The sequence below is a fragment of the Pavona decussata genome, unplaced genomic scaffold, assembly GCF_977016875.1.
Source record: "Pavona decussata unplaced genomic scaffold, jaPavDecu1.1 SCAFFOLD_128, whole genome shotgun sequence".
NCBI classification, from domain to species: Eukaryota; Metazoa; Cnidaria; class Anthozoa; order Scleractinia; family Agariciidae; genus Pavona; species Pavona decussata.
The window spans coordinates 3,017,386-3,031,810 of record NW_028145542.1 but is presented as its reverse complement, the minus strand read 5'-3'; the positions used below and the strand labels follow the sequence as shown (position 1 = coordinate 3,031,810).

The 14,425-nt window shown below is 37.9% G+C and overlaps 1 protein-coding gene across 2 annotated transcripts; it reads right to left on the bottom strand.

Annotated features, from left to right (window-relative positions):
• Positions 1–1,183: 1,183 nt before the first annotated feature.
• Positions 1,184–13,522, bottom strand: LOC146468985 (uncharacterized). 2 transcript variants are annotated; one of them, XM_085124036.1, is made up of 10 exons: positions 13,240–13,522; positions 10,537–10,672; positions 9,785–9,838; positions 8,282–8,978; positions 6,845–6,912; positions 6,134–6,205; positions 5,222–5,279; positions 3,985–4,055; positions 2,335–2,946; positions 1,184–1,749 (listed from the first exon to the last, which is right to left on the bottom strand). In XM_085124036.1, exons 1-10 carry the CDS (start codon positions 13,278–13,280, stop codon positions 1,327–1,329), a joined length of 2,232 nt encoding a protein of 743 aa, XP_084980162.1. In that variant the 5' UTR covers positions 13,281–13,522; the 3' UTR covers positions 1,184–1,326. The 2 variants fall into 2 exon arrangements, with proteins under 2 accessions (XP_084980162.1, XP_084980161.1); XM_085124035.1 differs by having other exon boundaries at positions 6,845–6,927; positions 13,240–13,425.
• Between the last annotated feature and the right edge of the window lie 903 nt (positions 13,523–14,425).

Sequence of the window (14,425 nt, the reverse complement as noted above, 5' to 3'; positions counted from 1 at the left end):
TACAAAAAAAAAAAACTGGATTTAACTCAATCCTGCTCCCTGTCATTAATATTAACAATAACATTCGACAAAATATACCGTAAATTGTCTGACAAACACCTACTCTCTAACAAACCCCTAAGCTTTAACTTAATCAAGTAGAAGTTGTATTATTATGCTTGTTCGCGGAAATCGAATGAACGCCTGTAACAAACGTCTCTCAGAAACAAAAAGACCAAATGCCTTGAGCGTTCATTACCATTTACTGTGAACTCTGTTTTACATTGAGAAAAAGAAATTTACAGTTGCGTGTTTGACAGCTCTCAAAAAAAATATTTACAAATTACAATTTGCGCCTTGCGCCTTCACTTTTTTTCTTTCTTACAAAGCACACTCACTTTGGGAAGTTTCTTTTGGGAGCAGTGTGCAGTGCACTAATAGCATTCACTATTTCTACCTGACTAATTTATTCCAGGCTCTTTGTGGAATTCTTATTCATACAATGGACGTCGAACCGTCCACAATACGGAAACCTTCTTGGTATTGTTGATAAGTTCACTTGGTTTCAAAGAGACCTATATTTATACACATGAGCCTTGATTTCCGCCGTTCTTTCGTACTCCTCCAAGAGAACAGTCCGTTTGCGGGTGGGAATCGAGCCTAGCATGTCTGAGTCAGATTTAAATCTTAGCCAACTTCTAATTATTGCTTCCACTACCGTTGAGCAAAGAATAACTGTCAACTAGCATTTAAGGACCGTACCTCCTAATACAAAGATATTTTTGCGCAGTTTATAGCTATGCAAGAAAAGCATATCTTAGTATAGGCGGGCTATTGAAATCCAAAAAGAAAATTGGCGATAACCACACTTTTTTTCAGAGATAATTAAGCAACAATAAAATAAAAAACAATGTATGGTAATGTGTGGTTACCCCCAATTTCCCTTGTGGATTCCAATAACCCTTGGTAAGATAGACTTTTCCCGCATAAACCTAACCCACGCAGAAATATCTTAGTTTTAGTAGGCACCGTCCTTTAAAAACCCCGAGTTTCTGGGGCGACCTGCGCCCTTTGTAACGTCTCACATTATTGGCCGAGAGAACAAAAGAACGAACAACAAAATAATGCGTCTAGACACAAGAAAGTCATAGAGCTGCAGGTTATCAAGGTCCAGTGAGCTTAGAACAGCTGCTGGAACACTGGAGTTTCTCAGACCATCTTAAGATGCGCAGAACGAATGCGCAGTAGCAAAAGGGAGGTACCGTCCTTAAATCTGGTTTAAAACTAAATGGCTCAAAATGGTTTAAATCTGTAATATGGACACCCAACCTTGCAAATAATAGATAATCACACGATTTTCTTTTTCGTTGTTTTCTTTGTGGGAGCCGCAACATGAGTGCTGCTTGGCTGAGATTCCGAAGAAGACCCTTGATGCACTCGGGCTCGGCCTCTGTTCCCTCTGTTCGAACGAACTCCTTCCGAAGTGACTGTCGGAGGAGTTCGTCGAGGATTTGAAGACGCCAAATGAGTAACAGGACCATCAGGACGACTGGCAGGCGCACGTGGAAGTCGATCCGGAATTTTCGTTTGGCTGCTTCGAGGAACAGTTGCTCGCACAGCTGACGGAGACTCCGAATTGACACTGTCAGTTCGTGGCGGCCTGCTCGATCGACCTTCTAACTTGTGGTGAATCTCCACGGGCATTGTGACATCCGACTCTCTCTTGACGCGTTCAGTGAAATCAGAGGCCAGACTCGACTGTTGGGGTTTCTGGAAAGCATAACACGCATCAGAAAATAAGTCTTGAAATGCAGCATACATTGTTTAGACTGATTAGTGATATGCGGAGTTTTGTACACTGATAAAAGAAAAGGTGGCGCAGTCGAAGAGATGATTGTTAATCGGTAGCATGAACGAGAAATCCCCAGGCAATATATATGTCACTTCGATCACTTCACCTCCACGGAATTTTTTAGGAATTCACCCGATGACCAGTTCTCATTTGGCTTGATAGCTCAGTTGGTAGAGCACTGCACCGGCATCGCAGAGGTCATGGGTTCGAATCCCGTTCAAGGCAGAATTTCTTTTCAGGCTTTCGTTTCGCAATTGTTTAAGGACGGTGCCTTCTAATACGGAGGTGTTTTTGTACAGTTTAAGGTTAGCTTCCAAAAATTCGCAATGACAGTATGGCGACTGGTTATAGACATCCAGAATACAAATGTACACTGCAAACGCTATTTTTGTATCTGTCCCAGAAAATATTGGCCAGGTTGTAGGTCATTTCATCTCTCCGAAAGGAAATGAAAGTATATCTGAGTATAAGAAGAAATTCTTTGTTAATCATTCTCTACTTACAATGTGGCTACTGCCTCTGCTGTCATTGGTCCGTGGCACACGAAAAGGTTTTGGCATCTCTGTCAGTGGTTTACTTTTAGCTCCAGTACTCAGTTTTTTCCGAGCCATTCCCTCCTCTGTTGACTTGACCGGTGGAGCTTTGTAACCAGTGCCAGTAATCGCAGTCTTTAGTTCTGGTTTTCTAGGCTGATCAAACGTTCTGTTTTTCACACGTGCTACATCCTTACTGGGTTGCCTCTTAGTCAAGTTATTATTTCTGAACACCGTCGGTCCATAAAACTCACGATCATCACTGCTTTTTCTCTCTCGTCTGTGCAGCTCATTATTCATCGCTGCAGCGCCTTTTTCGCCAAAATGATGATTGTATTCCTGTGGCTTGAGACCAGTATCCTTGGGTGTGAAGTCTAAATCTGAGGGGGACTCGTCCAGTTCACTCGGGATAAAACTCTCAACAGACTTTTGGATTTTCTTTGATTCATACACTGGTCTACTGGGGCGACTTTTTGCTCCATTCCTGATTGGTTGCCGGGCATTGTTCAATGGAGGTTCTGGTCCAGAACCATTATGAACAATTGGAGGTAAAAGACTTGTCGGGCCCGCATCACAGACAGCCTAAAAACATGGAGAAGTGGAATGTGAAAACATTTGAATGAGTTACTGGTTGTATTGCTGCAATTTCACGACCGCGATTTGAATGCGATTTTGAAGCGATGGGGTGCAGGATGCATGCGATACGGAGGGGAGGGGCACTTCAGACGGCGAGCTATACGGAGAGGCTTCGACAGAAATTTTAAAGGGCCGCAAAAATTGACTGTGAATTGAACGGGTAGGAAATAAATCCAAGTATGAGAAAGGATATAAAAAACTGTGCAGAAATTACTGACTGAAATTAAAACGACAATAATTCTAAAAGCTTTAAAAATACAAAATAACGTGTGGTATTTTTTCAAATCAAAACTTAATTATCTCTGAAAAATGCGTAGTTACCCCAAATTTTCTTTTTGGATTTCAATAGCCCTTGCTAAGATCGATTGTCGGACCATCCCAAGATGCGCAGAAGTAAAAAAAAGGTACCATGGACTTTACCCAACCATGACGGCAACGCCAACGAAAACGTCACTGAAAAAATAATACGTATCCACTTGTCCAGTGCGGCCGAATTATCCAGTAACGTAGTTGGATGCAATGACGTTCAAATTCAGCAGGAGAAAAAACTTCCCCGTCGTGTTTCCACGTTCTCTTAAAAACTTTTAATTGGTTCATTTCACGTTTTTGTTTTTCAGAGGACGTCAAAGAAATGTACTAAAATTTTGAATGCATGTGCAGAGACATTGTTTTGCTCATTAAACATTTTTTCTTTATACTTTCTCGTCGCCGTTCTGGTGGACTTTTTGTATTGCTTTGTCCTTTTGGTTTCATTGTTTATCAATTATCTTGTGCTTTTAGGCTGAAGAAATAAACTTCTTGCCAAAATAGTGGTGACCGTAGTTTTTCAAACTAATCGATTTTTTAAAACTCACTTAGAATGTCGGTGCCCATAACCTTTTAGGGTTGTTCATCAAAAGGTTGAGGGGATCTCTTGGGTTGTGGTTGCCCATTGGTCCACTGAAGCATGTGGCTAACCCTGAGATTATAAACAATACAACTAACCTGATGTACAATTAGGTTATCACAGGGAAACAGTTCCTGGCAAAATTCACACGGCAAAAATGTGACATCAGCTGTGGAAAACAAAATTATTTCGGAATAAATCGGTTACTCATAAGAAGTTATACTAGTCGTGTGTTTTACGATAAATTAGAGTGATGACAAAAGTTTTACAATGGCTATACCATCGCCAAGAAACAAGGAAAGCTTGCAATAACTTGAAGTCTAATAAAAGAAAGCAAAAGGGGATTTTTCTTAACTCTATCCGCCCTTAATTCAAACTTGAGAGTTCTGATTGTGGATGAAATCCTAACGTATTACAATGCATTCAAAATGTAAGCAACTGAGCAGTACTTTCCTGTGATGCTGTTTATAAAAGAAGTAAACTTGTTCTTCGTGCATTGTGGAGTTTTAATAATAAGTTGTTACAGAGTTGAAAAACACCCAAAAATTTCCAACAGCTTACGGTTGAAATACTAAAATGCTATTAGGCAGTTTTTTCCTATTGCATTTATGTTGCATGAGATGGGTCTCACTTTGAGTCTGTTGATGAAATCCTAAAATGTGACCAGATTGAAGCTACTTAGCAGTAATTCTACATGGAGCTGCTGTTTGACTCACATTTACTTCCAACGTGGATTGTTTGTTTTAGAGGTTTGAGTTGCAGAGAATCAACAAGACTCTTCCAAGACTTTCATTAAAATTCAAGTATCCTTAAAGGGTCAGTGTAGATTCAAGTAATGCAGATTATTCCATCAGGAGAGAGCATTAATTATTCGGTGAGATGGGGCTCCCACTCCAATGTTCAAAACCCTTCTACTTTTAAAAACGTATTTTTATTGACCTGGCGCCCCTTTCAAATACCTTGACAATCCATGCTATGATGTGACTGGTTTAAAACATTGTAACATTACTGCTTCTTTTGTGAACTTTTAGTAACTCACAGGCCCCAAGCTTTTGTCTTCAAGTTGTAATTTCCCCAGGTAATTTCTTCCAAGATTTTACAATCCTTTTCACTGCTTTTCCTTTCTAAATTACTAACATAAGAATCTTTCCACCCATTTCATATAGCAAGAGCTTTAAAAAAAGGCACACACCCCCTCTACCACATTAAGGCAACAATAGGGAGTACCCCCACCCTCAGGTATTTAATTCAAAGGGTTTTCTTAGACTGCCAGTCATTTTCACAAAGGAGAGAAAAAAAATAAGATATCAAGTAAAAACTGAAAAAATTACCGACCTAAACCTTCAGTGTCGTCAGATTCTAACTCTGTTTCATTCTCATGAATTTCTCCATACTAAAAAGAAAACCAAATTTTAGTGGTTTGGCCACACACTACCCCCAGGAAAGATGTTACCATGACAGAACATATCGACACATGTGACGAAGACACAAGGATAGTATTCATTTGTGCAGTATGTCTTTGCACTGTTGTACGCACTAAAACAGCTGCCCTCAGCATGAAGGGCTAGGTTTCTCCTCTTTGTATATTCTCCACCATTAACCTTCCTGGACAGTGCCATTAAATCTAATGGGACAAGACTCCCCCCACCCTCCCCCCTCACTGTCATAACTCTCCGGTTCACTAAGACACATAGTCAAACTCTTCCTCCTTCAATGAGATCCTGGAATGTAACAACAACATCTGAACAATATGCATGAGGACTGATGATAAGAGAGATTTCAGTTTTAATTATTTGTTAAGGACGGTGCCTAATAATATCCAAAGTATTTTTGTGCAGTTTATGAATATGCAGGAAATGCAGATCTTAGCAAGGGCTATTGAAATCCGAAAAGAAAATTGGGGGTAGCAGTGAATTTTTTTTCTAAAAACTAGAATACAAATCAATGTATCAGTATGGCATTTTTTGTCAAATTTAAAGTCAATTATCCATGAATTAAATGCATGGTAACCCCCAATTGTTTTTTTTTTTTTTTTTTTTTGCATACTGGTAACCTTTGCTAAGATCTGCTTTTCCTGCATAGTTAAAAAACCACTCAAAAAATATCCCTGTACTAGTGGGTGCCACTTATAGGAGACCTGAGTTTCTCAAACCATTGCAAGATGTGCAGAACGTTTGTGCAGTAACAAAAGGAGGCACCGTCCTTAAGCTGCAAATGGCAGTCAGGTGTGTCTACTGCTTACTGTACCTGGCTATCAGCAGGAGGCACCCTGGAGGCACTGGTTGGGAATGGGTCAAGTGATTTCAGCTGGCAGCCACTCTGAAACAAAATGTATCCATTTGAGAATGAATTTCATAATTATTTACTTTAAAAGAAAAATGATACTGCGAATATAGTGCTGAATGATTTAATGAATCCTGTTCATCACAAACTAACAAGAAAGAAGAAACTAACTAAAGATTAAATTCACTTTTAAAAGCTCAATGCTTAAGTTAAGACTACACCACACAGACACAACAGAACTGTACAGTGACATTTATTTTCCTGTATGTAATGCACATGTGGCAGCTTATTAATTTCAGGTTTCCTTGCATTTTAATAGTTCTTCACAGTGTCCAAAAATTAGCTTACTGTTCGAGGTTTGAGATTTGTTTTCACAACATATTGATCATCAGTAAATTACAAGAATTTCCACTGACGAGAAAATCATATCTCAACACATTGTAAACTCAGTGATCTTATCTTTGCTTGGAATGAGTAAGGATATCAAAATTGTCATTTTGTCATCATTTTAGCCTTAAATCATTGGATATAAAATTAATTAGATCTTCAGCTCTTTTATGGAAAACTTCAGCAATCGTTGAATAATTCAACACAAGTTGAAGACAAAATGAAATGTAATTATCACCATGCACAAAGTATTGCTTTTTGTTTTTCAGATTTTGTTTTCAATCCTACCTGATGAAGTATAAGAGCGTCCATTGGTAACAAACTGCCACAAAACTCACAAGGCAGCCTAGTTGTATCTGCAGGTTCAAAAGTTTGAGAACAGAGTGAAATAATATTATAGAAAAGACTACCGGTATACTGCAAAACTGTAGGACATTATGAATGACCAAACCAAACACTGTAAATGTCAGTGCAGGCTTTCAGAATAATTCAAGGAAAGCGAGCTCATCAATTAAGTCCCCAGTGCCCACTTAGCACATCTTGTTACATACCAATGTTTTTATTGATACATAACCTTCAGTTCAAAGGTTGTGTAGCAACTGAAAACAGTGGCAAAAACAACAACAACATAATTTGCTAATGGTGACTGAGCAATGCAAGAATAAACACCTAGGACAGGCTTGTGGAATATATTTACTATACTTCCATGGATCACCAGGGTCTGGAAACAACATTAAGACTGTTGTGTGATCCAAGTATATACAATCAAGCCATACAGATGATCACTTAACTGCTATGAAAATCATCATCACTTTATGATGGATAATTGGGTGCAAAATGAAATAAGCCATTTCCGAGTTGCTTTAAACCTCATTATGAAAGCGACGCTATGTGCAAAGCTTTTCATAAGAAAATTAGTTTTGTTTGCATATGAACGAAAACTAATTTTCATATGAAAAGCTTTGCACTTAGCCTCACTTTCATAACGAGGTTCAAAGCAACTTGGAAATGGCCTATTTAAGCAAAGTAAACTCAAGATCATTGCTGGTCAGCAGTATTCTCCCACCAGGAAAAGTGGGGTGTTTCCTCCACTTCAGCAGGGGCTTAATAGGCACCCTCAAATGTTTTGCTCAGTTTCCTTGCTACAGCTGTAATTCTATGCTGATAGTTGTGTATCATTGTTCACTGTTGCTCTGCCACTCATAATTTGCAGATCATGGGTCCTCTCCCTCTCCCCCCCCCCCCCCCCCCCACACCCAGCCAGCTGTATCTGCTCTGGTAAGTACAAGGTTATGATAAGTAAGTGGTTCTTTGCACTGATTTAAATTCACTGTGGCAGTTGCCTTGATGTGCGGTGACAGGGTAATGCCATGGATACCTCCTTGCACCGAAGGACTTCTGCTTGCATCAAGCCACTGTATGGTGCCCCCCCCCCCCCCTTCCACCCCGATGCTCATCTATCATTGACTAGGTTGACTACAGCCACAAGTCATACACAATTGTTTCTTCAAATGTTGCTTATGTTTAGTTGTACACATTCTTTGTCCTTTTAGAATGTAAATTATTCAAGTAAAAGCTATGAAGGAAAATTTACCAAGGTTATCTTTGACAGAACGGCTTATAAAAATGTGTACTAGAAATTTGCTGACCAGTTAATCAACAACTTCTAAGCTAAGTGGTAGCATATTGAGTATAAATATTTTGTAATAATCATAAAATACAGACCACTTTCGAAGTCAGACATCAGTGAAGACTTCACATTTGGAAAAGGATAGTCCACCATCCCAGATGATACACCATCACCAGTGGTGCTGTCCATCTCATTAGCCTGATATACTGCTGCAAGCATTTGGTCATCATCAATTTGCTGTGCTGTATCATCACTGTCAACATATTCAAAATCTTGGAAGCTGTGCTGATCAAACTTGGGCTTTGGAAAACCACTGTTCCCCCTTGCTCCCCGAGGAATAACTTCTCTGTCATCCATCCTGGCGGCATCTTCCCCATCAACATCACTAAAATAGCTTGCTCCACCAAATGGTGGTATACCCATCCCAGTGTGAAGAATCCGTTCAAATTCACGCATCCCTGCAGATAAAAATGGGGGAAACCTTTCCATGTCCAAAGGGCCACCTGTAGAGTCCATCAACCCCATAGCATGCAACATGCTAAGTGGCATTTCAGAGTAAGAGTCATGATCATCTGGCATTTTGGATGACAATTTTTTCTTTTCTTCCTTTACAGGGTATTGACATCCAGTATTCATGTGTTCATCAAAGTCCTTCTTTTGGATAAATCTGTTGCAAAGTTCACATTTCTCAGTTCTACTACCACAGTATTCAACATGAGAAGTTAATTCAGAGAACTGAAGCTGAATCTCACAGTACTGACAATCCGCAAGACGGTTTGGACAAGCATTTTCCTATCCATCAAGAGAAAACAGACAATAGAAGTAAATCAATGGGCAGGACATATTTTCTTTCTACATTAATTTTATGGAAGTTGGAGAGTGTATAAATAACTTATTAAATGCATTGGGGAAAGATCTTGCACTTGTTACAAATTTTGGGGGTGTTTGAAGACTAGTTTAAACTAGGTGCCCAGGTCCACTTTTCACGCCCGGGTAGTAGCCTCAACGTAGCTTTTGTTGGTGTCCAACCAAACATCTCGCCACTGTGCCCAAGCAAGTGCACTGCCTCAAAGGCAGAGCATTGGTCTGAACAGGATTTTGTCAGTTCCCATGCTTTTTCCCCATGCCTTTCTGCGATACATTCAATAAAATGACAAACACTAATTAAAATTGATGAACGAGGAAATGGGTGCTCTCAAAAAGAGATAGTAAACTACTTTTTCACGCTGACAAAGGGCTAACGCTTGAAACATTACCTCTCAAATTTCATTACAGTGGCCAATTACCTGTCTTGATCACCTCAGATGATAAAACAAAATATTTGTTTTCACTCACCCACCGATGTATAGCTGTAGCACCACAGTTTCTTAAGAAACTAATAACCTTATCTAATACTTTGTCAAGGTCCTGACTGATTATTTAAAATCTGAGGACTTTTCAAGATAATAATAATATTGTATAAACACATGATCACTGTTATTTATACCATACAATTCTTTACCTGATGACATTTAAATGCTCGTATTCATGGCGGTTGTTATGATGTCTACCTGCTAGCTAAGCAATGGATTAATTTACTTTCTAGCATTAATACCAACCTTGTGTTCCTCAAGGTTCATTTTCTCCAAGAGCTGCCCACAGTCACATTTGACCTGTAAATTAAACAAGATATAAGAGGGGAATGAAAGACAGCCCTAATACAGACAAAATTTAGTTTAGATTTGCGTGAACTTGAAAAGTACATAGATTTTATAGATTGTAAATATATTTTTTCCCTTTTTTGTTTCAAAAAGTAAGTCACAATGTACCAACAGTGCATTTACCTAAAGTGAAATATTGACCCGTATGATACATGTATATGTTGTAGGTTAAAATGAATCCCAGGTTAAAATGATTTCAACCTAGGTTGATTTGTATTTTCCTTTGTTAAGGTTGGGTAATTTACATCTTAAACAAAGGAAAATACAAATCAACCTAGGTTGAAATCATTTTAACCTGGGATTCATTTTAACCAACAACATATACATGCACATGTACAAATTAAGTAATGTTCAAACAATGAGAAAATATTCTGGGAGTCAAACCTAAATGACCTTAAAGGCGCTGATTGGATATTCTATGACCAAGCTGTTCTAGTGCTAGTCAAGAGCAGTCAGTGCTAGCTGGGTTGGTACAGCATTACCTACCAGCACCTGGAAGGTTATGTAATGAGTTTGATCCTAGCTGGGAGCACTCAGATTTCTTTTTACTTAAGACCATTTCTTTATTTATTCATCTCAAGGTTCAACCTGCAATAATATTTATTAAACTTGAAGTTGAATACTTTACAATTTAACAAACGATGATTTACCTCAACATGGTATTCATCAAAGTGCTCGTCCTGTTGTGAGGTTGGCACAGGTTCACCACACTTCTTACATAAGGTAAGATTCCTTTGGCAGTGAGTAACGTGCATCACAAAGTTGGCAGCTGGAATGTCTCTCCGGCTGTTTTAAACAACATAAAATTAATCATAAAATAAAAAATAATAGTTAATTAATTTAAACAACCTTTTGTAATAACTTCTAATCAAATTTCCCATGCGATGATTGGATAAATTTTAGTGTCATCAATATTATTTAAACAGACATACATGTGTAAATTCTTGAACACCCCAGGCAGTTGAATACGGGTAAAATAAAATAAATGTAAAACCTTTTGTGTAATACAGTCATTATAATTATCCCAAATGCCAAGACTTGGCCGGCACGATATCTTGTACGTAGCACTATAATAAGCTGCACAAGCATATCACAGGTAACGTGATACCACATTACAGCAAATAATGCTCTTTGATAGGTCCCTGGTCTCGTGTGACTATAACAGGTAACTTAACAACGTCTTAAGAACATTTCCAGGCTAAAATTGCCAAACAAGAAGAATGTTCAAAATTAGATGTTCTAATAAAAACAAGAGTGTATAAATTATGTAGCTGATGCTTTTGCCTGACTTCCAAGAAGCTGTAAAAAACAGCTGTTTGTTCTCCATTGTGGCAACAAAATGTGCATTAAAGCTGTGGTTTTTTTTTTTTTTTTTTCCAAAGCAAAGAGCAATTGGCCATTGCATTAATCATCACTACACCTGCAGTCTTTGTTCAAAATATTTGAGGGTTTCTGGGAATTTACCTCACAAAAGTTACAGGTTTAATTGTGAATTTGCACTGAGATGCTAATTTCTAATTGACTGATTCTTTGTACGTGTATTTCTAATAGTTATAGAAAAACTTTTGAGAATGAGTGGATTAATTTGAGTCAAAATCAACTTGCAATTCTTTCAAATCGCTTGCATGTTGCTCGCATCAAATCAAAACTTGTGTGCGTTCGCTTTTCAAGTGTGAACAAAGGCTTATCTGAATAATTGTTTCATTTAGCAAAAAATTTTGTCTGTTTTTCTGTACATTTTAATTGATGAAAAGTTGTAACTACGCAATCTTATGTAAACAAATATGTGTCCCTGCAAGCAGATAAAATAATTGCCCCTGTGATGCAAGGCTCAATTTTCAAAATTTTTACTTCCAAGTTTGTTTTTTTTGGAAATTTTTAATTTACAACTAGTGCATTTTATTCAATATTATAATTTTAGAGATTCTGACTATATATTCTAGATCAAAGGAGTGTTGTTTTTTATCCTGTAAGTTGTCTATTTTTACTGCATATGGGGTTGTATTATTACCAATTTGCTAATTTTGTGAAATACTGAAAAACATGTGGGGATGGGTTAATGACCTCATCTTCTAAAGTAAGCCAGAACAAGGACAAGAACAAGAATAGCCATCTTACATAGCATATGGACTAACATAACCCCAGTATGGAGCCAAAGTCTACATTTTAATGAGCTCATTACTGTGTCTTACACATGAAGACCACGACTTAGACAACTATTGTGTTTCTCTCTGCCATCAATTGGTGCAGCAGGTCTCTTAGAAAAAAATTTGGCTGAATAGGGTCAAAACATCACATCGCAATGGCACATGATCGGTGGATTTTAATCCACTTTGAAAATTTCTGTCTTTTTGTGGTCAGTCTGTTATCTGCGTCACAGTACTTTTGAATGACGGCAGTGCAACACACAAATTATTAATTATTGGTTTCAAAAATCAGAGTTCACATGTTATTGAAAGGTGCAGTAAATGTTTGAGAGCCTCCAGTATATTTACAACTTTTTCCAATGCTGTTTATGTCCTCATAAGCTCAGTGATCAATTTTCTGGGTTTATTTACATAAAATGTAGCCAGTGAGAAGGATATTCCGGATGAAGCAAAAGGGTTTTTTTATCCAAGTCTAATTCACCTTCAAAAAAATGAAAAGATAGCTTGGAAAAAAAAAGAAGGAAGGAAAAAGGACCCTGCTGAGGTTTAGAATATTTGATCCCAGGTCAACAGGGACTAAAGAATTACACATTTTTCAACACAGTGAAATACAGTAGATACTATAAGTTTATTTCCATTGACTAACCGGTAAGACAATCAACAAAGGAAAGATATCTTAAAAATGTGGTGCTAATAAATAGGGCAGATGTACAAGGGTGTACCAACCACTGAATATTCAGAGTAATTATTAATATGTAATAAGTCTAACCAAGCCACACACCTCTGTGAGAACAAAACAGAAACATTTTAAAGAAAGGATGTGAGATCATCGGACACAAGCTTCATTTGACAAAAATAAAGTGTTTGAAAATTATTCGACCTAAATATGACAAATATCGGACGCTCTCACTTTAACTACTTTTAACTGATTGCTATCAATTCTTGCGAAACAATGCATGGTCTCAGTTATAAGCACAAAGATTAAACTTTTTCCTAATAAATAATCGCACAGGAGACAAGTCTTACTGAGAGAATTAAATAAGAACTTAATAAATAACAAAGAAACTAAATCAAAATATGACACTGCAGTTTCTTAACCAAGCAAGAATTTAACGGCATTTCAAAACATCAAAACTCTATGCTCTTGTATTTTGGGGATTGACTAGATCTTAACCACTGACGATTAAATACCGTGAAAAAACTTACCAGTTGGAACAATATTCCGTTTCCGCGACTTCCTCTTCCATTTTCAGGGAAGAAACAGTCGTAAATTCGCAAAACACTTTTTCGTCTTCCCGGTGATTGAAGAACAAACAAGAACTAAAATCGCGAATTTATAACGATGTTCCGGTCTTCCACAGAGGCGTCAAAAACTCCTTTTTGGAAACATTACATTACTGATCACATTCTTTCACTTTCTGTCGAGCGTAGCGGTTTTGATTGGAGATATTTCTCGGTGATTTTCCCTTCTTCCGCCTGTTTCCACAACACTCTCTTTCACTTTCGGTAGGTAGGTACCGCTGACCTAAGCATTCTTTGTTTCCCGCCAAGACAGCTTCCTTTGCGGGAGGTAGAGGGGCCTTCTTGGTGAAATGCATAATCAGGATGTCCAGGATCCCTCATTATGGCTCCTGGTATAATTCGTTCGCATTTTATGGAAGAAAATAAATTAATGATATGGGTGATAAGTTTCTAGCACAGGAAGCATAGGAAATTATATTAGAGTGTATAAAAATTGCTTGAAGGCTTTGACACAGTAATAAAATTTATCACCATCATTATTAGAGGTCCTATGGCAATACGAAGAATTCAACGCGACATCAAGAACGCGGACATTGACACTGAAATTGCAGAAGAGGCCATTTGAGAGATGCTTATTTTATTTTATTTTATATATTTTTTTATTTTTATGTTTTTTCAGTCAAGTGGAGCTGATTTTGAAATGCCGAATTTCATTTAACTTTTTTAACAAATAGGCCTTATCACGGTTTTCGACGCCATTTTGACGAGTAGGCAAACACGTCTGAAATAACAGTGTTTGTATGGGAATCCGATGTCAAATAATTTTCATAAAACATCACTTCTGAAAAAATCATAAATTGGAAACTTTTGGACCTGGGGAAAGGATTTTAAGAAAAAAATTGGAGGGATGTAGCTGTGCCAGAAAGCGCCCAGTCGTGTTTTGAACTTTCCATACATTTCCCCGTATTTTTTTTCCCGCGAACTATTCTTTAATAGCAGTTCACGGCTGGTTCGCTTTAAAGACAAATGTATGGAAAGTTCAGAACTCGACTGGACGCTTTCAGGCACAGCTACATCCCTCCAATTTTTTTCTTAAAATCGTTTTCCTAGTGCCAAAAGTTTCCAATTCATGAATTTTTCAGAAGCGATG

Coding starts and splice junctions, on each gene's coding strand:
- LOC146468985 (XM_085124035.1), bottom strand. CDS start 13,280: ATGGAAGAGGAAGTCGCGGAAACGGAATATTGTTCCAACTG. Junction 10,673..13,239: donor ACGGAATATTGTTCCAACTG/GTAAGTTTTTTC, acceptor TGTTTAAAACAG/CCGGAGAGACATTCCAGCTG. Junction 5,280..6,133: donor TGCCTCCTGCTGATAGCCAG/GTACAGTAAGCA, acceptor TTTTCTTTTTAG/TATGGAGAAATTCATGAGAA.